At 37.5% G+C, this 23,187-nt stretch overlaps 1 protein-coding gene across 3 annotated transcripts in view; it reads right to left on the bottom strand.

Moving 5' to 3' along the window:
- PTEN (phosphatase and tensin homolog) overlaps positions 1–23,187 on the bottom strand; it is a 92,062-nt gene that overhangs the window by 16,131 nt on the left and 52,744 nt on the right. For 2 of the 3 annotated variants that reach the window (XM_042909405.1, XM_042909406.1), the window contains exons 2-4: positions 20,690–20,734; positions 14,851–14,894; positions 12,548–12,786 (exon numbers count right to left, since the gene is read on the bottom strand). In XM_042909405.1, coding sequence (XP_042765339.1) covers positions 12,548–12,786; positions 14,851–14,894; positions 20,690–20,734 — 328 coding nt within the window. The remainder of the gene's footprint in view (positions 1–12,547; positions 12,787–14,850; positions 14,895–20,689; positions 20,735–23,187) is intronic. The other variant, XM_042909404.1, reaches the window with a different exon arrangement.

Here is a 23,187-nt window from a genome sequence, read left to right as displayed (position 1 = left end):
GACACGATTCAAAGAAAAACACTGAAAAGCACAATTTAAATTTAATTAATGACTTTACCATCAAATTACGCATGACTAAGCTTCCGCGACTTAACTTTGTAATTCCTACCTACCAGCACCTCCAATTCACTATATTCGGATTAGCAGACATAACAAAGTAGGAAGGCTCAAATATGTACGGACCCCAGGCCTCAATGTGTCCTCTCTCTTCTCATCTCTCATGGCCACGATGCACACTTACTAAAATTTAATTAACGGTACAATGAATCAAACTGTTATCTAGATTTTGAAATGAGTGAATGCAACTTCTGTACTAAATTGACAATGCAAATTTATAACACTTGAAATATTGTATTTCCTGAATTCATATACTGAAAATAATGGCTTATGGGCATGTTTTACCTATAGCATTTTGAATATAAAGACTTCATATAAAATATCTCTTTTAAACTCTAAGAAATGAACATTTTTAGGCTCTTCAAAATTTGTTTTACACATATGAAAAGTGGGCTAACCTTTAAAGCTCCTGGAGATTAAAAAATACTACATGTTTTCAAAATGTCCACTTTTCATTTAAATGAACCAAGAACACTTAAGCTTAAACTGGTCTATAACTATATCCTAAAAGTTATTTCCACCCTCTACCACTAATGACCCACTCTAAACGGGAAGAAAATTACTTATATTCTTAACCTTTTCATCCTCAAATATAACTTCTAAAACATTCTAATTTTGGCTATACTTAGCATTCTTCAGATCTACTTAATACCACATTCCTGGCCATCCTCTCAAAAGGCAGTCCTCGATTCTCGATTCTCCGAACCCCTGACGCTCACAGACCAGGAGGAAGGGTTCAGGAGGCGGCTTGGTGTTCCTCCCACTGTTGTTCAGCCACTTTCTACAGTCTTTACTCGGTCTCCCTGATCCTGATTTCCATCATTCAATACCTCGTTCTTCTGGCACGCACGGATTAAACTCTCGACCACAGGGATTTCAGCACTCTGTTGAACCACTCTCTTTCCATGCTGTCCCATACATCATCCTCAATGAATTTAGCTCCTATTTCACTGGGGACCCTTAGGTCATCCAGTGTGGGCACTCACCAAATTCCCTTCTCCCATCTTAAAATTTCTTTACTCCTGATATTTTATACAAGTGTCTCTTCATGTTCGCCTAGGTTCCATATTGGCAATCGCTCTATTAATTAACCCCTCTCTGGCATTTGCCTCTGCTCTACCTGTTTCCTCCAAATAATCAGCTCAGGTAACCCTCATTCTTTATCCAAAACAAACAATTTAAAGACTGAAAATTCACACTTTCCCCAGATCTTGTATCTCTCTCAAATTGACATCCTCTTTCTCTATACAAACTCTGAAAAGAGGATGCCTGGGTGGCTCAGTCAGCTGAGCATCCGACTCTTGATTTCAGCTCAGGTCATGATCCCAGAGTCATAAGATCGATCCCTGTGTCAGGCTCCACGCTGAGTGTCAAGCCTGCTTGAGATGCTTGCTCTCTCTCCCTATGCCCCTCTCCCCTGTTCATGTGCACGCTCTCTCGCTCTCTCTCTTAAAAAAACAAAAACAAAAAACAACAAAAAACAACTCCCAAAGGTAAGCCTCCACTCCTTACCTCATAGGAATCTGTTATTATGAGGCTGATTTCTTCATGGTCATTTCCTACTATTTTCTTAGTCCCATCTTGGATCACTTTTTGTCGCCATTTTGAAAATTCTCTGCCTGTCACAGGACCCAATCTCTAAAGGTTTTCTCCTATCCTTACTGGCTATCTTGTTTCTTCTTGTCCCTAAAGGTAGGCATACCTCAAAAATCTGATCTTAGAGAGCCCCTCTTTGTCAATCCTCTGTTATTTATAGTAGTTTACTTATCGATCTTAAACATTAACTCCAAAACCTGTGTCTCTCAATATGACTTCATTCCCAACGCCCAATACAGAATCTCCAATACTTGGCTGGACACTTCTAGCCAAAAACTTTAGAAGCATTTAAAACACACCATACCCAAAAACCGAAGCTTTCATATTCTTCCAACCTCTTGTTATTTCTATTAATGATATTCACTATTTTCTCCAGCACCTGAACCCAAAACCTCTTCTAATACCACCACCACTATTGTTTATTGAACTCTTACCATGTTCTTTGCTTTGTTCTAAGTATTTTCATAAATATAATTTAGTACTCAGGAAGTGGGTATTATCGGTAACACCATTCTATAGATGAGGTCGGGTCACACATCTTACAAGTAATGGCACTAAATTTCATCCTGGTTCTCCAACTCCAGAGTTTACACTCAACCTCTGATACGATCCTGCCATCTTCTTCCTGCTAGACTAAAGCCGAGAATCTGAGAGACAGTAGTGATATACACAGGGTTATAGAAAAAAAAGGTAAGGAAACCCCAGCAGTACAGGAAAGCTCCAGGCAGCAGAGTAAAGGCAGAGATTAGTAGGTGTATCAACCACCTGGCATATGCACACAATACACAAACACAAACACCGCCCCCCCCCACACACACACAGAGTACACACAAAATGAAAGGCAAACCGGAGGTTAAGTTCATTTAGAATATACGTTGTAGATTCTTACACATCTATTCCGATGCCAGAGTCCTGATTTTGACTGTGAAATACCTCTCCAAATACCAGTTCCAATTTTCTGTGGCTATTCTGGTTCAGCCACCTTCTAAATTTTGCAATAGCCAACTGATTAGCAGCCTCTGATTTATCTATTCTCCAATCTATTTTTACACCACTCTGTGATTAATTTTACAAACTGTAAGATTAATCACACTGACAATTCAAAATGCTAAATGGTTTCCCAGTGCCTACCTAAATAAGAAAATTTATCACACATTGTAATTCCGTAACAACATAAAAAAATCTGGGAAGTTTTACATATTTTCTAACATCTAGACCAACTTAGATGATATAATTATTTGATACTTCCAGGTTTGATAGCAGCCACCTGAAATGCAATTCAGATCAGGTACACCTTGAGGTCTCCTATACATTTAGATTCGTGGATGGCCTGTTTAAATTTTGTATTTCATCTTCAAGCAGTGATGTTCATTGAAAACTGCCTGCTTCCAATTGAAAATTGCAAATTCATTAGCACACACCTAGATATAATTTAGTTACCTGCACCTTGTAGTTTCATCACCTTTATCAAACTTAATTATAATTTTTGTTTCCCCTCCCTCTCCTTTTTCGTTGAAAAGAGCTTTAAAAGAGATGTATTGATTTTACTGGCATTTTCATACAGTCAAGTGTTTGAGATTGTCAGCGCAAATGGTTTACTGTTTACTACCTCACAAATTTAGATTTCCATCTTTACTAATCCCTCTTTCCTACTTGTTATTATCTTAATAATCTTTATTTGTATTTCTCCACTGACCCAAGGTTATTTAAAGTAACTGGTTTTAAATTTCCAAATGGTTGATTTAAACTTTGTAAAAACATCTCTAGCTCTACTGAAGTATAATCAAGGAATGGGGTTTATATAATTCTACTTGGAGAGGAGATTTTCTTTGTAGTTGGCCTAATGAATTATTAATCTTTTGTAACTGTTTTGTGGATGACAAAAAAGGAAAAAAAGATACATTTTATGGGCTAATTTTTAATATATTATTCGAGTCATCTATAGCTCTTATTGTGTACCTTCTTGATCCTCAAGTAGATTAAAGATTCCTATTATCACTCCTTTACTGTCAATTTTTTCTTCATTTCTCCCAGCGTATGCTTACTACATTTGATGTTATGCTTAGCACATAAGAGTTCATACCGCTCTGTCTTCACTGTGGAGTGCTCCCTGTGTTAATACAAAATGACATACTTGATCTAGTTTTATACATCTTGTCGTAAATGCACTGATAATGATATTCTGTCATCTGCTTTTGAAATTTACATTTGCCTGCTGTATGTTTAATAGACCACTTATTTTTCTAACCTGAATTGTTTGATGTAAGCCCCTTGTATGTGATTAATCTCTTAAAAAACAGAAACTTAAAAGTATAGGTTACACACACCTTTCAAACCTAGAATACTGTCATAGTGCTTCCAGGTCAGAACACCACCTGGATACCAGAACACAAGATATGCAATGTTTTGCTCATATTCTGTGCATTGGGACCTTCAGATCATTTTCTCTAAGATGAATTCATAATCTAGATTCCTCAGTTAAAAAAGTAATTTTAGGGGCGCCTGGGTGGCTCAGTCGGTTAAGCAGCTGACTTCGGCTCAGGTCATGATCTCGTGGTCCGTGAGTTCGAGCCCCGCGTCGGGCTCTGTGCTGACAGCTCAGAGCCTGGATCCTGTTTCAGATTCTGTGTCTCCCTCTCTCTGACCCTCCCCCGTTCATGCTCTGTCTCTCTCTGTCTCAAAAATAAATAAACGTTAAAAAAAAAAAATTTTTTTAAAAAGTAATTTTATACCTCAGTAAACGTTTCACTAGCACTTCTAAACTAAGAAATAATGTTGATGCTTTAAAATAATAGTGCTTGCTTGAAGCTTGAAAATCTGTTTCACAATGTTTCAACAAAGGAAGAAATCTAGCTCCTAGGAATGGCTATTATTACAATGACAACATATAACAGTAGTTACTGTATATTAAACTAAGTGCCAGACATTTTACATACCTCCCTAACACTACCACAACTGTATAAGACAGACACTATCACCTCTATTTCAAGGATAAGAAAACAATCCCAGTACACACAATTATCCTGTTCAAAACTAGGACCTGAACCTAAATGTGACTTTGATTCTAGAGCTTCACACTCCAGTGCCCTGGGTTTCATTAATAGTACACAAACTAACAAGGTAATATGAAAGAGGTCACCACCTCTTAGAACACAATTTTTCCCATCTATGAAGAATCTCCAAAGTTTAGAGTAGAACAGTGCTTCATTCTGGAAACTTGATTGTAAGTAATGTATTAAAAGTAGTGATGCATGAACCACAGAATCCTTGAGAATAATACGAAGCAGACAACTGATACTGTTCTCTCTGCACAGCATCCTTTCCCCTTTGGGAAGCTATCATTACCCGTATGGTTTCGGGGAAGTCAGGTGGACTGTCTTCTTCAGCTTTAGATAAATGTCCCAAGCGTCTGGCCAGAATGTTTGGTTCGGGGATGCATACATGCCCTAATCCAGGTAAATCAGCAGCCAATCTAGGAATTTCTGCTCATATTGTAGCTTTCTTCCCATTGTAGTTATTAAAGTAAACCTTGCTATTATTGCAGAGAGCCTGCCTAAAAATAAAGCATATACAGAGGAAAGGAGAGAGTTGAGAGAAAGAGAGATTCTGGACACCTGTTAAGCATCTATGTCCAGGCCAGAGCTTTTATGGTAATATAATCCCATATACATGTCTCCTTGGTATAAGCTTTGTTAAGTTGGGCTTATGACAGGAAACTGAAAGCATGCTAATATAATATAGCTTTTGTGTTTTTTTTAAGTTTCTATTTCTACTTTGGGGTTCAAAACAATAAGAATACTTTGCACAGAAGAAGACAGTAATGTAGAAAGAATACTGTATTTGGGGTGCCTGGGTGGCTCAGTTGGTTAAGCATCTTACTGTTGATTTTGGCTAGGTCACGATCTCACAGTTCATGAGATCGTGCCCCGCATCAGGCTCTGTGCTGACAGCGCGAAGCCTGCTTGGGATTCTCGCTCTCCCTTGCTCTCTCACTCTCTGCCCCTCCCCCACCCGCATGTGTGTGTGCACTCTCTCTAAATAAACAAACATTTTTTTAAGAAGAAAGAAAAAAAGAATACTGGATTTGAGATTAGGAGGTATGGCTTTGAGTCATTACACAGGCAGATGAAATGACCTAGGACAGACTGATTTCTACAGATCTACTTGATCATTTATATTACAATAGGTCTGAAGTAAGTCATTGCTAGAGTTCTTCAGTGTATAAAGAGCTTATAATTTTATGAATATATAGACTGTATAACAGGCTTAAATATCATGCATAAGAGGAACACAGTTTAGCCCAGAAGAATTAATGTGTTAGAAAAAATAAGAATGTTACATTAGGAGTTTGTTTTGTTTTGTTTCACTGAAAATGAGGAGAGTTGCAGTTTATTTTAAATGAGGAGAAAATGAGAAAATTTTATTAGGTTATCATATGGGGAAAGTTAGCAACTAATTAGAAAAAAAACTAACCTGATTGTATGATGAGGACATAAAAAATTCAGTCCTCAGAGAAACTAGAAAATTTCCTCTTCTTGGGATCACTTAGAATAAAGTTAATATTTATTATTTCTTGAAAGTTTGTCTTCATTACATAAGCTAATGAAGTCACATACAAAGATCATTAAAGGAACTTTATCTCTAATAACAGCTTTGAAAGCAACACAAAAAAGAACTCTGAAGCTCAACACAAAAAAGAACCTTTCCTAAGGTTTAATCCAAGCAAACAATGATCAATGCTTACTTTACCTGCCACCATTCTAGAAGTGGGGAAGGCAAGGGAGAGAGGAGTGGCAGAAATTCTGGGTACATCTGTCGTATAACAAAAGTTTGCCTCTTTGATTTCCGAAATTTAGGGAATCTTTCCCAAATACATCCTTACCAGCATTAGCAGGACGCTTTAGCTCTTTACTCACAGTTTATAAGAAACACTATGAGCTGACTCGGATTCAGATTCATAAGAGTAAGTGTGGGCTGGGAGGCACAGGACTAGATGGGGGCCAAGCCTGCAGATGCTCAGGTGAGCCGGGGGGGGGGGGGGGGGGAATCACTGACAGCTTGTTTTAACATAATCTGCCAAATACTCCTAAAGTGACAGGATCAAATATGCAAAGGAATGACCTTTAGGGAAGTGTAACCCAGTTGCCTTCTTACAAAATTAGCCCATAAAAGAAGGACCCTTCTTTCCCTCCAGTGGTTATCCTGTTCTCGGAAAACATTTTTCTTCAGAGGACGTTATCAGTTGTACTTTGACTTCCCTGCAACAGTCAAAGCCCGGAGTGTTATTTGGGCAGTACTAACACAGCGGCACATTTTATGGTCGCCTGGCACCCACCCACCGCTGTGCCATCGAATCTGCCCCAAGTCTGCTGAGAAAATGGCAAGATGGCCCCCGATTATTTTGGGAGTGTCTCTGCCAAGTCCACAAATTCTCCACTAAAACATGACACCTGGCTCTTCTTTCTCCAAAACAAGGGAGAGTAGGAGTAGGGGGGTGGAGGGAAGGGAGGGGGGAAAAGAGGAGGCAAAGGAGGGGGAAGGGGGGGAGAAAGAGGAGGAGGAGGAGAAACAATACACTCGCCTGTACACGTCACCAGAACACAATTTTCTTCAGCTTCTTAATGCTTCTCTACAAGTGAAATTAAGGATATAAACAAAGTAACACTAAAGATAATGTTTTAATAAAAGTAATCCTATATAAACTGAAAAGCTGGTAACAAATATATGTACCTCTTGTAATAATGGATCACAATTTTAAAACTGCACATCTACGGAGAGTTTGTCAAATCTCTCTTCACCTCTACAGAGAAAGAGAACTGACGCTATTGATCTGATCATGAGGACTAAAAGGAAATACTGCAAGAGGGTAAATTTTTAGCAGATGTTTCAAGAATAAAACCACTTTGGATAATCAACTCTGTTTATTATAAGACACTTCCCCAGAAGAACCCCACGGTTGTATAACAATAGCTTTACCATGTTCAGCTCAGCTCATTTCTTACGATGAAATCATATTCATTAAAGGTTAAAAATATATTATTTCGCTAGGACTGCAACCAATAGGTAAGCATGTGATATATTATTGGAAAGTTTTTAGACAAATTTCAAAGATTTAAAGGCAGCTGGCAGCATTATATCTATAAGACCAACACTTCAAGCTGCCTTTTTTCTACTTGAGCCAGGGGCCACTCAATGCCCAAACATCAGCAAAAATGGGTATGAACTGATGAGCCTTGTCAAAATAGGCCTATTTCAACAGCATTACATGACCTTTCAGGAGAGCTGGTTGCTGTACAGAGATTAATTCTGAACAGTCTCAAAATTCTTTTGCAGTTCTGGGACAGTAGAGAAAAAAAGTTCAATAATGTGTCAGGAGACTCAACTTTTACTCTGAATGCTATTATTGTTTTTTTTTTTTTTTAATGTTTATTTATTTTTGAGAGAGAGAGAGAGCATGAGCAGGGGAGGGGCGGGGGTCGGGGGGGGGGGGGGGGGGACACAGAATCCGAAGCAGGTTCCAGGATCCGAGGTGTCAGCACAGAGCCCGACACGGGGCTCAAACTAACAAACCACGAGATCATGACCTGAGCCGAGGTCGGACGCTAACCAACTGAGCCACTCAGGCACCCCTATCATTAACTGTTTGAATCACCTTTAATCAAAGCACTTCATCTTTCTGGGAAATCAGTTTTATCATTTTTGAAATAGGAAAAAATCCTACCAAAAAAAATTCATAATCTTATGCCCACAATCTGTATCCCTTTAATCTAGCTTTCTAATGCTATTTCAACATAAGATGCAAATGGGACCATTTGTAAAATACAATTTCATCAACAGCATCTGCTCATAAATTTTTTTTTGCCTTTTTAAATATACACAGAAATAAAGGTAAGAGCACATTAGCATACTTCTTTAGACCCTGTGACTAATTCACCCAAAAAAGGTCTGTAAACATTAATTAATCATGAACTAATAAGCACAACAGATCTTGATGATTTGACTCCAAGATGCTAAAAGTGATCAATTTTGGCTAAATTACTTAACTCTGAGTCTTGATATAATGTAACAGCCAAACATAACAATTTTACGGAGTACACAGAACTCCATCCTCTATTAGCCCGCTTCCTCCTCCTGGGGGAGATCCTAACCTCGAAGAGGATGAAGAAAGCAGTGTGCCTGTAGCAGTTCTGCTGATGATGTGGGGACTATCACATTCTAGGACATACCGCTTTTTATTTTCATAAGCACTTCTCTCGCGACCTTTTCACCCTGGCCCCTATTTCACAATAATATCCCACGGGCCTTGCCATTTTACCAAATCTCTACAGAAAAACAGAATTGAGGATATTTATCAGATTGTGAGGACTAAAATATCTTTCCGAAGACAAATTGAAACCTGTCCTTTTTGTTCATGAAGACTTCTCTTGGATCTAAGTTAAACTGTTTGAGTGTCCTTGGGTTATACTTTTATCCCAGAATATGATGGGACAGACTATCCCAAGTACTTCTTACATGGCTGGTTCTCACGATCAGAAGCATTTAGCCAACTCTCCTGAAGAAGCCCTACATCAGACCAAGTACATATGTATATGTGTATGGGTGAGTATGGGTGAGTGTGGAGAGGAGGGAGAGAAGCGGGAGGGAAAGAGACACTGGGTGAGAGCACCGCTTGATTAGGAAAGGCTAGACAGACTATTACCAAAAAACCTTAAGTACTCCCACCTCAAAATCCCGATGGTTATGAATGTCAAACAAACAAGAAAGTCGCAGATGAACGTGGCAAAGGCAAATACTTTGGAAATGGTCAAACACGTTTGGAGCTCGCAACAGAAAATAATACCGTTGCAGTATCTCTAGTGACCAATTTTACCCAATCCAAAAAAAACTGGCCTCTTTTTCTAAAACTATGAAGCAGGGCATGAAAAGATCGGAAATACCACTTCCATTCAGTATAGGATGATGACACCTCCCTTTAGCCAGCTACTCGTTTTCATCAAATACACGCATGCTAACACAACCAAAGGATAATTTATTTTGGGATCCTCTTTGGAAACTTCAGGGGACATTAACGTTTTCAAAATGGTGAAGTTTCCTTGCCCCAAAAACACTGCTGAAGAAATCGCAGTGTTCCACAGACAGACAGTACCCCCTAATGCCTGGCAAAACATCTGGTTTCGTTGCTCGGGTAAAGACAGAGCTCTGCCTGTCACTGTGACTCACCGCCTTGTTCACGGCTGTGCACTGGGGTGCAAGACTCTACCGTCAATCCTGAGAGAAATCTTATCTATTGTTGTGAAAGTGCTCTACTGCTCCATGAATGCCAAGCCTTGAATCACAGCCTGAGCAAGAGTTTCTGTCATGAAAAATCTACTGTTGTGAAAATTGCCAAATTCAGGAAAGCCAAGACTTTCAATCAAGGGCTTCTCAAGAGGTTTTGTCAAGAAGTGGGAGCAATTATGAAATGCTTTGCTACACATAAACTCACTGGTTTCAGAAGACAAATTCCATAGTCAAAAATTTCAACTGCTGTTAACTAGATAAAATACAAACTCATTTACACAGTCTAACTCTCCAACCTTAAAACTAAAATGTGAAGTCATAATCCTTTCCTTCCCTAACATAGCGTTATGTCAAGATCTTGCCAAAAATGATCTCATTAACTAAAGGCAAAGAAAATGAGGTAACACGAATTTATCTGGAGAGAATTCTTATTTTTTGACACAAGCCTACTTTCATCTGAGAAAAGAATCTAACGGATTCTATCTACTCTCTCACTCTTTAGTGAGACAGGGGTTTTAAGTAATTGTTTTCAACAAAAACAAAGTCAAAATTGATTGGATATCAGAGATCACATAAAAGTTGTCAGGCAGGGGCACCTGGGTGGCTCAGTCGGTTGGGCGTCCGACCTCAGCTCAGGTCATGATCTCACTCCTGGTGAGTTCGAGCCCCCCGTCGGGCTCTGTGCTGACAGCTCAGAGCTCAGAGCTCAGAGCTCAGAGCCTGGAGCCTGCCTCAGATTCTGCCTCTGTCTTTCTGCCCCTCCCCTGCTTGCTCTCTGTACCCCCCACCCCAATTCAAAACATAAACATTAGGAAAAAAATTGTTTTAAGTTGTCAAGTAAAAGATGATGACATAGTTTTAATGTATTATTTAAAATCTAAATAACAGCAGCCCTTTCATTAAAACTTACTATTGAATAGAATTAAGCCTTAGTTTTGTTGAATTTGTTACCACTTGATCCACTCATCATTCTCAAGTAGTGAGTGGTCACTGCTTTTTGCATTTAAAAAAGGGACATAATTCTTATGAAGACTCCTTTTCTTTTCCACGTTAAGAAAAATTTCAGTGCAATTAAAAACTATAAGCAAAATTTTATGTTCATGTATATCATGAACATTTTTAGGGAGAGACCATTTATAGCTTTCATCATATTTTTGGAAGGTATGTAACATAAACACTTACAGAGCCACTAGCTTAAATCTAGTGCTCTGGCTCCACATTATACAGCTTTTCTATATTCATTTTAAGTTCTTTTTACTGGACTTCTTTCCCACAACCAAAATGCCTACTGCTCATCAACCCTGTTCTCAACTCCTACCACTACTTCTGCAACTGTACTTTGATTTGACCTGCTTCTCTATGGTCTTCTTCCCATGCATTCTCTTTTCCCTGTGCTGCCCTGCATTTATTTGCTTCAGTGTAGAACAATTCATTTCTACATTTTTCATCAGTAAAAGCAACAATTTCCCTCCAGATGAAAGAGTGAGCCGAAGTAAAGAGCGCAGGCCCTCCGCCCTCCACTCCAAGACTCAGGCCACTGCTCTCATCCCAGGTATGTGCAACATGCAGAAGTGTAAAGCACTGCCATAATCAACATTCACCAAAATCAAGCACTAATGTAAGATTCAAATTTATAAACGAGGAGAGTAAACAGTACTCTGACATCCTCAGATGTAAATAAAAAGTCACAAAGACAAATAAAACAAGAAGTGAGGAAGGAGAAAATAAACCAGCAATCAATGCAACTACCTGGCTAAAATGATGGAAATGATCACTTATGTTTCTGTTTGGAAGCTGAATTAAAAAGAAATCAGCTTAAACTGGAAGAGAGCCTTCCTGATTGTAAACATTACTAAAACTAGAAAAAAATCTTCACATAAAGTTGCGAGGGAATGGGTTTTTCTCTCTCTCACTGGAGTATCTTGGGTTTTTCCTTCTCAGAGACGCAGAACTGTACAAAATCTCTTTGTAAGAAATATAAACATATTTTATCACACTTGCCACCCAAAGAAATGAATCCCTTGAAAATCACTGCGAAAGCTCTCCCAAGAGTTTGTGTTTTCCTCTCAAACATACTACACAGATTAAGTGTGTCACTGATTTTCAACAGTCTTTAATCTTCTGAGTAAGAGAAGAACCTTTGACTAATCTTAATCATAACTGTATTTGTGAACATTCATATTAAAGAATGGTTTTCATGTACTGTAAAACTAGGTGATGGCATCCAAGTTATTATCCAAAGACATTTTATTCTCAGGCAACGTTCAGAAGTATCAAGCTTACTTTTGATCAATGTACTGCTTTGTAAGGATTTTATCACACCAAATACCCAATACGCTTACTAGCATGATATGATAATGCTTAGCATCAACAGAAAAACTGCAAGAATCCGTTATTTGCTCATACGACAGCTAAGGCAGTAACTGGTTTCAGTGTTCAGAATAAAGAAACGAGGGCTACCAACCAACTTTTTAAAAACCTGTTTTCCAATAAATTCTCAGATCCAGGAAGAAGAAAGAAAGAACATCAAATATAACTTAATATAATGTATTACCTTTTTGTCTCTGGTCCTTACTTCCCCATAGAAATCTAGGGCCTCTTGTGCCTTTAAAAATTTGCCCCGATGCAATAAATATGCACAAATCATTACACCAGTTCGTCCCTTTCCAGCTTTACAGTGAATTGCTGCAACATGATTGTCATCTTCACTGAGCCATTGGTCAAGATCTTCACAAAAGGGTTTGATAAGTTCCAGCTGCGGTGGGTTATGGTCTTCAAAAGGATACTGTGCAACTGTGTAAAAAGATCACCTCAGAATGAGAAAAGAGGCCTTCCTGAATTGCTTCTTAAAAGTAGGTTAACTTCAGAAACGTTGCATATAAGCTTAACAGATGTTTAGAAGGAAAACTAAACTCCAGAGAAAAATACTCGTCTGATGATTTTCCAATTTTTGAACAGAAAACAGTCTCTCATTAATTTTTAAACCTATGCACTAGACAGAGAGGCCGAGTATTCCCCCCCGTGACGAAGAGGAGACTGCTCTGGAGAGCAAGCACAAGTCACAACGTGTCAGAGGGAGAGGAGGACCTGGAATGTCACACAGGTTTCCTGTCAGGGCTCTCAATGCATTTTCTGACAAAACGAGTAATAACGCTTATACTATTACATCATCACAAATATACATTCCAAAGAAAGTATCAATTACCAGTAAATCAACACTGGAAAGGACTGCAATTTGCAATGCATATAATAAAAATGCAAACTGTGCTATTTAGAGATGGCCTTGCAGGGGCACCTGGGTGGCTCAGTCGGTTAGGCGGCCGACTTCGGCTCAGGTCATGATCTCACGGTCCGTGGGTTCGAGCCCCGCGTCGGGCTCTGGGCTGACAGCTCGGAGCCTGGAGCCTGTTTCAGATTCTGTGTCTCCCTCTCTCTCTGACCCTCCCCCGCTCATGCTCTGTCTCTCTCTCTGTCTCAAAAATAAATAAACATTAAAAAATAATAATAATAAAATAAAGATGGCCTTGCGAATGTTAGTGTTGTACCTACTACATGGGATTTTAAAGGCATTTACAAAAGAAACTGAAAAAAAGCCACTTATAAAAAGGTGTACAATTGTAGTAAAGTTTATCAAATGAAATTTCAGGTCTTTTCGTATGGGTTATAAAAACCCAAAATTTCTCTGTTCCCTATAGTCAGAGTTGAGAGTTCTTTTTTAACTTGCCTAGAAATAGGATTTTGAACATATCCCTATTAAATTCTGTCTTACTGGTCTCTGCCTTGGTTCCACTCGACTAAGATCCTTAAAAATCCTGATCGAATCCAGAGGATATAATGATCTCTGTGTCATCTAACTATGTGAAAAGTATGCCTTCTAATTTCAGTCAAGTCATTAATAATGTGGAACAGGAGTTGATCGATTAAGTCCTCCCGTACGTCAGGTGAGCTCTTCTGGAAGACACGACTTCCATTACAAGGAGTCATCAGGACAGCTTTCACCTGGCCATTGGTCTGGCTGTACTATCATTCCATCTTCATCTTCCCAGTGGCACCCAAAAACATCCAGGAGAATCTGTTAAACATCTATTTAAAGCTAGACGAACCTTGACTAAAACACACTTTGCCTAGTAAGCAGCAGCCTAAGTCATGAAAAAGGAAAACTTCTTAGTGAATATGTCCTGGCTTCACAGCCATTAGTGCTTCTGAATTCTCCAACCAGCCGTCCGAAAGTCCATTCTAGATTTTCAGAAGGGATCCCGGCGTCTACCTTCTCCTGACTATCACGGCAGGACCTGCCAAGCCTCTCCACGCTCCAGGTCTCTCGTGGCCCAAGGGGTTCCACAAACACAGAGGAAGCTCTATGTAGACTTGGAGACAGGATTCACTACACCTGGAGAAGAACTCACTGAAAGCAGCTCCCTGCTCTCATCTGCCAGGTTCCTCTTGTCCGTATTTGTCATATCTTTTCCCCCTTTTAGGTCAAGTTCGACAGAATTATTAAGTTGATCTGCTTCCTTCCTATAATCTATAATCTCTCACTATTACACCAAATGTCTCCAGCGTAGGTCTACCCCTCTCTTCACTGTATTGTTAGTCTAGGAATTTCTCCAAATTCTTCCAGTCTACTCTGGGATTGGTCTTCCTACTAGTTAGTACCGGCAGGTTTATAGGATACTTGCTTCCCAAAACACAATAGCAAAATTAAGTTTGTTTTGCAAATTTTTTAAGACCATCTTTAAGAGAAATATTTATCTCACTTAATAATGAGATCAGTCATCACTGCTATGACAGTAAGATTTAGTCTACTGGTTTTAAGTTTTATATAACATAATACATTACTCTGCAGTTAATACCTACCTCTGCAGTTAAATTTGGCGGTATCATAATGTCTTTCAGCACACCTAAAAGAAAAGTTTAAATGTGATCTAAAGTTATCTTTTACACTTGTGAAAAAAAATACAGTAGCAAACATTTTTCTGAACTTTTATAATGTACCACACATCATGCTGTTTTGTATTAACTATTTCTTTCAATCCTAGAAATTCTATGAAGTAGGTACTGATATTATCCCAATATTTTACAATTAAGGAAACCAAAGCTTGGAAATGTTAAGTGTATGCAATTATACACTTGCTTACAAAACATGTGATGCCACTAATATGCAACATTGCCAATTCAGCCGCATCTCTAACTTCAAATTTCCTGGATGGACATTTTGCATGCTAATGGAATCTATTTTTGATTTCACAAGTATATAGAAACAACTAACTAGTTTCAATATTATCCTTACCTCAGAGTTGCACATACATACTGTTCTCAAACTATTACTTAAAAAGATAAATTTTTTAAATAGTAAAATTATAAGGGCAAAGAAAACGTAACGGAAGAAAGTGAATGATGCTAATCTACTAAAAAACAACAGTTAACTAAAAATGTTTTTAAGTCAGACCTTTCTCTCTTTAGAAAAGCCAAAGGTCATCTTCTTCAATAATCTCTCAGGTTACAAGTTTTAATTAAAGTCTCAGAGTCATGAAGGAATAATAAGTAAAATAAATATAGAATAGTAAAATGTTGACTTAGCACTACTTAGAGCATGCTAAAGCTGTCTTTTTAACAGTAGTGACATGTTTATCATCACGCACTGGCTTACTTATGATTAACAGACTGTATTTATAAACATTTAAGAGGCTCCAAAAGGGACCCTATACTTTAGTTTGTGGTCAGCAGCATCGTGGTAACTACAACAGCAGTTATAACCAAACCAAATTTTTTTAAAAAATCATATAAAACAAAAACTTAGCATTTTAAAACAAATAAGGGCCTATAATCCCTTAATCTCCAATTCCAAAACCCCCAAATTTGGAAACATCTAACACTTTCTGTTAAATATACAGCAAACTCAATTGTAGCAGAACCTGACCTGAGTTAATGATACTGTATGCCCTCTTTAATTAATGCCCTTGGAGTGAAGAGTCAAACACTTCATGTTATGTACTGCTCCAGGTATCATGTAATACAAAGTATCTGCTTTCATGGTACCCTTCTGCAAAAGGAAAAATTCTGAATCCCAAAACACAACTGGCCCCAAGAGTTTCAAATACGTGACTGTAGACATGTATCTTACATTTAAGAAATCCTATAAGTAAGTATCTGTATAGTTCCTCTAAACAGTTTTAAATCCAAATCCACATTAAAGTGAACTCATTATCAACAAATTAGAATCCAGTAGTTTCTAATTCGTCAGACCTGAAATAAATCAGCTTTCATACTACTGCTTAAAATAAAACTTTTCCCCTTTTTTGTGTAATTTAGTATACTGAGTTTCGCTCAAAAAAATTATTTAGCTATGACATATGCACATATATGTATCCTTACTAAATAATTTCATACTCACTCATAAAAAACGTGACAGGTACGAGGAAGACTGACCAAGAAAAAAGTCACATTTTATACTTCCTTTAGTACAGGTTAAAGAAGAGGTCTGGTCAATAGTGAAGAATCCATAATGGAATATTTTATAAGGAATCATGCAAAGACAGGATTTAGGTGCAGGGACAAGGAACAACCTAGGAAACAATTCTAAGAAGCTGGTCTCATGGCAGCACAACCTTAGTTCGCTAAAATTCCTGTGCTTTTTCAGGAGCTCAAATGTTTGGTTCAACAAACACTGCTGAAGGACTACCTTCGTAAACTGATTCTCCAACGTTACCGTTAAGAGGAAGAAGTGGAAATAACGAGCTACTACGTGTCTACCAGATGCGCACACCTTCCAAAGGAGTTTCCGAGTTTTTTAATTCATAGTCACAGCCATATAATCTCCAATTTATATATGAGAAAGCAAAGATTTAGAAGAGCATCGAAAAACTTGCCCCAAACCACAACGTGCAAATCAAAGATCCAGGACTTAAGCACAATATTTGTGATTACAAGTCAAACTCCTTCCAGCACTGTGCCATAGGAATATTTATATTCTTATACATAAGAAAAAATAGAGAACGGTTTTAAAAACAAAAGCAGTAACAAATTTTACTCAAAGTCAGCCTTCCTATAAAAGTGATATTTGCCACAAAAGATAGAACCAACAAAGAGTGATCATGAAAAAATGAAAAAGTTATGAAAATCTCTGCAGGTATGGATGAGGCGTATGTGAGAACATATACTGAGACCCGTAGTGATGAAAGTGATCTGCAGGAGGGTTGCTAGGGTAAGAATGAGGACTCTCTTCTTAATTACAACCTTCTCTAATAACTGCATGCACATCACACACGCACACACACACACACACACATGAAGCTCCTCATAGCTTTTGTGTGTTATGTTAGTTGATAAGACAAGTTTCTCAACAAACCAAAACTGAAGATACGTAAATGGAAAATGGGATTTGACTAAGACAAGGATTAGGTGAATCTGACCATTTATACTTTCTTATAATTAAAATTAAATTAAAAGATACCATGTTTTAAAAATCTTCACTTTATGTAGGCTCATATGAGACAAGAGAGATGAAGAACCTTAGTTTTTAATGAAGCAGTAGACAGAATGTGAAGAAAGAGATAAGATTACTAGGAAAAACTTCCAGAGAAGTGAGATTTGAAGAATCAGCTAGGCATGTAGATCTCTTCTGTAACTCTCTTCAACAAAGCTATCCCTGTTTTACAAAAGAAAACTTAAGAGACAATTAACAACAGCTAAAGATTTACCACAAAATGATGGAGAGCTGTATGTCAAACAGTGTACACAGTGAAATACAGCAACCTTTTTAAAAATTAGTATCCAGTGAACATTTAAGCTCCTCAAAGGCAAGAACTATATTATGCCTTCATTCCCTCCCTGCCCCCTTCACCTCCTACACCCACCCACATACCTGCTATAATAGAGGAACATACAAGAATGAAATACACACACCTGCACAAAACAAACTAATTTACTAAGTATCATTATACCCAAATTTGATTAATGATACGAGGCAAAATTTTGTTCCTTCTTAAAATAACTTACTGAATGCTTGATAATATAGAGATATAAACAGGTACGATCATTTAAAAGTCCACATTACAAACCATTCTTCACCCACATGCCGTAATTGCCATAAAAAGTTTAATATGCCATTAATATACATATGTCTAGAGTAAATACTTTAAGATCTTTCCATTTATATATGTTCGCAAAAACATACATCACAAGTAATTAACATCCCCAAAATAAAAGAAATAAAAGAGAAACATCTGCTGCTAGCCAGACTCACTTACCCAGAGCCAGAAATATAAACAGGTAGAAAGAAGGTGTAGAATGAAAAGTGACATCAGAAATCACAACATGCTACAAGTTGGCAGTTCTAGAAACTTCTGAAGTAAGTGAAATTTGGGGAGATTAAAACAAACAAATGACAACAGCAACAACAACAAACCAGAAAGGAAAATACTGGCATAAATAGTGGATGGTCTGCTACCATATGTACCTGTGTGACCTTGTTCAACTCACTTAACTTCTCTAGGCCTCAGACTCCCCATCTGTAAAATGAGAAGGTTGGACTAAATGATCTTTCAGGTACTTTCCAGTTCTGAAAAGTCTATGATTCCATTACACGGAGTGGGGAAGGGGAATTGAAATACATACACCAAAAGCTCCTCTCCACTGATAACGAGAGTTCATTAACTGCGGGATCCAATGTTTAGAAATACAAAAACAAACAGGCAGCCAAGTCCCCAGACGAGCTCCTGAAAGCCACCTTTAACCAAAATAATGCCAAGTGATCCACAGTACTGACAGTGCAAGCCTAGGTCCTAAACTCTGGAAGCAGGAAGCCACTGAACACAGGAATGAAAAGAATTTCCTTCCCTTTCTTTGGATATAATGTTGAACTCAAATAAATTTTTGAAAAAGGCAGAATATGTCTTTGGTATCTTTCTCCCTTCCATCTGGAATTCTAAATGCCTTATCTTGAGAGTCTAAACCCGAAGTAACTCAGTGGACTGAAGCTTTTCACAGTTCTTGTCGTGTGTGTGTGTGTGTGTGTGTGTGTGTGTGTGTGTGTGTTTTCTTTTTTAAACTTAGCTTCTGAGTCTAGTTATTCAAAAAATATAAAAAGCTTTGTGGTTTTTATTTTCCTACATGGAAACACTATGGCATCTGCAACAAGGCTTGTTACAGGAGGTTAATCAGTACAAGAGGAAAAGATATGCACAGAGCATTTGTAAGCTGGGGCCCACCAAAACTTAAGTCTCTACAGCACATTTACTTTCTTTCACCTTGTTATCTATTACCGCCACACCCGCCCCCTCCCCACACCTACCATAATCTGACCGTAATGGATTATCTGCCATATTCTAAACACTATTATGCCAACAAGGTCCTTATGTGCCCCTCTCTCTGCCTGCAATGCCATTTCCCTAACCTGAGGGCTGCAGGACAGGCCCCATGGATTCTTTCACCCCAGCCCAAATATGCCTTTCTTTATGAAAACTTTCCTATGGAGTACAATTACTATTTCCACTGTTGCCCACACAGCTCTCTTCTACACAACAGTCACCTCTTTTGTAATAGTTTGTCCACCTATCACATTAGACTATCAACTACCAGAGACTGAAACTCTATCTTATTCACCTCTGAACCACCACCCAGTTTTACAATGCCTAATGTGGCAAGCACTGCATAAACATTTGCTTCTTTGTGAATCTGAGGAAATTAGTGAAAAGTTACAAAGAGAAACAATAATGGTGTCTACTTCACCCTCAGGTCTTCTGAGGTCTTATCAGAACAGAAAGATCACTAAATTAAAGATAGAAAAGCAAATCTCACAAGCTGACAAGGCAGACATCCTTTTTGGTGAAGATTTAAATGCCTATGGAAGGTAGAAAAGAATCTTGCTCTCACATTTGATTAACAAATTCTACAAAAATTGTGACAGTGAATTAGTAAACGTAACCTCAGATTAAAAATTTTTGTTGCATAATTTACAGACATCACATAGGAAAAATAAAAACCAGGTAGGAAAATAACACATTTTATATGCCATTTTTAAAACGGTAGGAAATGGTCAATATTTTGGGAAGGAATAATAGTCTTCAAGGGCAAAAGTGATAAAATATTTTCTTCCCATTTTTCTTTTGTTTTTTCCCTTTTTACATCCTTACTCACAAAGTCAAAAAGAAAAACAAAAGGTTAAAGAGAAGATGAGCTAGCTGTACCAAGTGGGCAATCCTTACATCCTGCCCGAGACAAGAGAAACCACCCAACTCAACAGGTGTAGGTAACTTATGTATGGTACCTACGAGCTAGAGATTACCCTAATAGCTGTTTCAATCAAATGACCTTAAAGACACAGAAGAAACAAAATTACACCCACTCTGAAGCATCCCTCCATGGAAGTTGTTATTAATGCTTTAACAGAAAAGCTCTGCTGTGAATTACGCTTCAAGTTACCGCATGGTTATTGGCTCAAAGATGGGCTGGATTCCAAGTCACTTAAAGCAGATCAAGTAATGTGAATGTGTGCCAACATTGTTTTGACCTCATCACTACACTTTCTGAGTGACCTAACAATGCTCTTAATCAGACATCTTGGACTAATTGTTTTAGGAACACAATTATGTTAAAATATATCTTTAACTCTACCTGATTCTAACAAGGAAATAACTTTCACTTAATAGTTATTTTAGATGATATTTGCAAGCATACAAATAAAAAACATACTTACAGATTGTATATCTTGTAATGGTTTTTATGCTTTGAATCCAAAAACCTTAAAACAAAACAAACAAACAAAAAGCCACCATTAACAAAAATAAGCTAACATTTGAAATTACATTTATACTATTGAGAATACCTAAAGGAGAGATTCCATTTTTCCTAATCTCAAATACCATTTAAGAAAAATAAGTAGATAAATTCCAGTAAATATTCTCTTCATGGATTTCAACTGGTAATCAGGATACTTGTAAATAATTATTACATTACACAGGTTTATACAATCTGAAGTAACGATAGAGCTTGTCACAGAATAAATACTGTCATAACCTGTCTCCAGTCTAGGATTAGGAGGTCAAAGCATTAAGAAATACGTCATTTAAAAGGCAGCATTAGCATTTAGCTCAAGTTCACCTAGCTCATGCAGATGTGCAAGAAATAGTCACATGCAATCAAGCAACCTGAAAAACCACCCTGAAAATTCAGCCACCATTTTCTTTCAAACTAAAAACTTTTGATATTTGAAAGATACAAGTACTAACCAATAAGTCCATGCAAAGTTTTTAAAGTATGTTCACATATATATTCTCAGTTGACACTCACAAACATCTGAGAGAGAGAGAGCTCATTCACATTTCACAAATGAAGAAAGTAGATATCAAAGAAATTACACAACTTGCCCAAGGTTATACTGCTAGTAAGTCAAAGAATCCAGACCAAAGCCCTCTCCCTCCAGTTAAGAAACTGAACAACAATTACAGTCAACAAAAGCACTTACCACATTCATTTATCACATTGAAAAACTTTATGCATATAAATTTGTTTACTCTTATGAGGTAGGTAACAGACGAGTTAGAAAAGTATAAGGCTGAGGATGTTTCGGGATAAATAGAAAAGACAAATGGAAAACAAAAGAGGAGATTTTAAAAAATTTTAAAGCCCAAAAGTTTCAACATATGAATAGAAGTTTCAGAGAAAAGAAAACAAAAGGAGAAGAAATGCAAGATATAATTCAAGAAAAATACCCCAAACTGAAGGAGTTTCCAAAATGAAAGGATACAATGAGTATTCAGCAAAAATGATGAAAACAGACCCAAATAAAGGCATACATAGCTTAGTGAAATTTCTGAATACTGACAAGAACCTAAGACCCTAGAAGCTGCCCAAGAGGAAACAGTTTCATAAAAATAATCTGGAATCAGAATTACATCACCGTTTTTAATGGCAACACTAGCAGCTACAAAACAATTGCAGAAAACCTTCTGACTTTGAGGGAAAATTATTCCCAGCCTAGAAGTCCATACCAAAAGAGACTACAAATCAAGTGTGAATATAGAATAAAGATATTTTTAAATAAGAGAAGTCTCAAGTAATTTTTCTGCCCACATAGTCTGTCTCAGGAAGTTACTAGAAGATCTGTTCCACCAAAAGAAGGGTGGGAAACCATGAAAGATGACAATTCCAGGAACTGAAGAATCCAACTCATGAGAAGGGAAAAGAGAATTTCCAGAATGTTGGTGAAGAAAGTCTAGTTAACAACTAACCCAGATTAGGGTACATCAGAAGGCTCCTGAAGAAGATAAAATTGACATAATGCCAAATGTGCTTGAACATGTTGAGAGATTTACACAGTTCAGGGATAAGAACATAGAAACTAAAGTTGAAAGAGAGGGAGAGAGAATTAGAACTCCAGGGAAAACAAAATTTTCCAGAAAAAAAGTTATACTACTTAACTGTAAATGGTGTTTATCTAGTCATAATCACATAAAAACCAAAACTGATATAACCAAAATTACTATTTAACGAGCAAAAGAAGGGCTGAAAGTATGTGTGTGGTTGGGATGGAGGGGGAAAGAGTTCATAAACTTGGATGTGAAAAATCGTGTCACTCAGTAATACAAGTGGTACACAAGTAACTTTGTCACTAATTAAAATGATATATTTTTATGTCACACTATGGTTGTTGCAAATGTCAAAATATTATTATTTATATACACAAAAATTAAGTCATTAGACTATAAGTAGATTTTAGTGTGTTAACTATAATACATCAAGTATTAGGTTTTTGAAAATTTTCTGATTACAATCAAAACTAACATAATAATGGCTCTCTATTGACATTCCTACACCAACAAAACGTTTTCTCATGGATTTAGTATGACAAGATGGGTTCCTCTTATTTCTGCAGAGTCAGGCCCTCATTCTCTAAACCACTCAACAGTTTCTAGACCAGGCTCTTTCCTTGCATGGCCAGTGCTTCATCGAGGGCTCAGGTCACTAGTATTTATTTTGAATGGTATGCTTTCCTGTGTTCATTCCTTGATACCCATTCCTATCAATGTTACCTTTTATTTATTTAAGAATATGGAGAGAACACGTATTATATACTTGAAACTGTGCTTATTTCCCTGGGATAAAATTATTTATGAACTATGGCTCCTGCTATCAAACTAATAATGGAGTAACTGAATCAATTGGAATAAGGGTTACCTGTGAGAAACAGAAAAA

Source organism: Panthera leo, chromosome D2 (assembly GCF_018350215.1).
Source record: "Panthera leo isolate Ple1 chromosome D2, P.leo_Ple1_pat1.1, whole genome shotgun sequence".
NCBI classification, from domain to species: domain Eukaryota; kingdom Metazoa; phylum Chordata; class Mammalia; order Carnivora; family Felidae; genus Panthera; species Panthera leo.
This window is presented reverse-complemented; position numbering and strand designations above follow the sequence as displayed.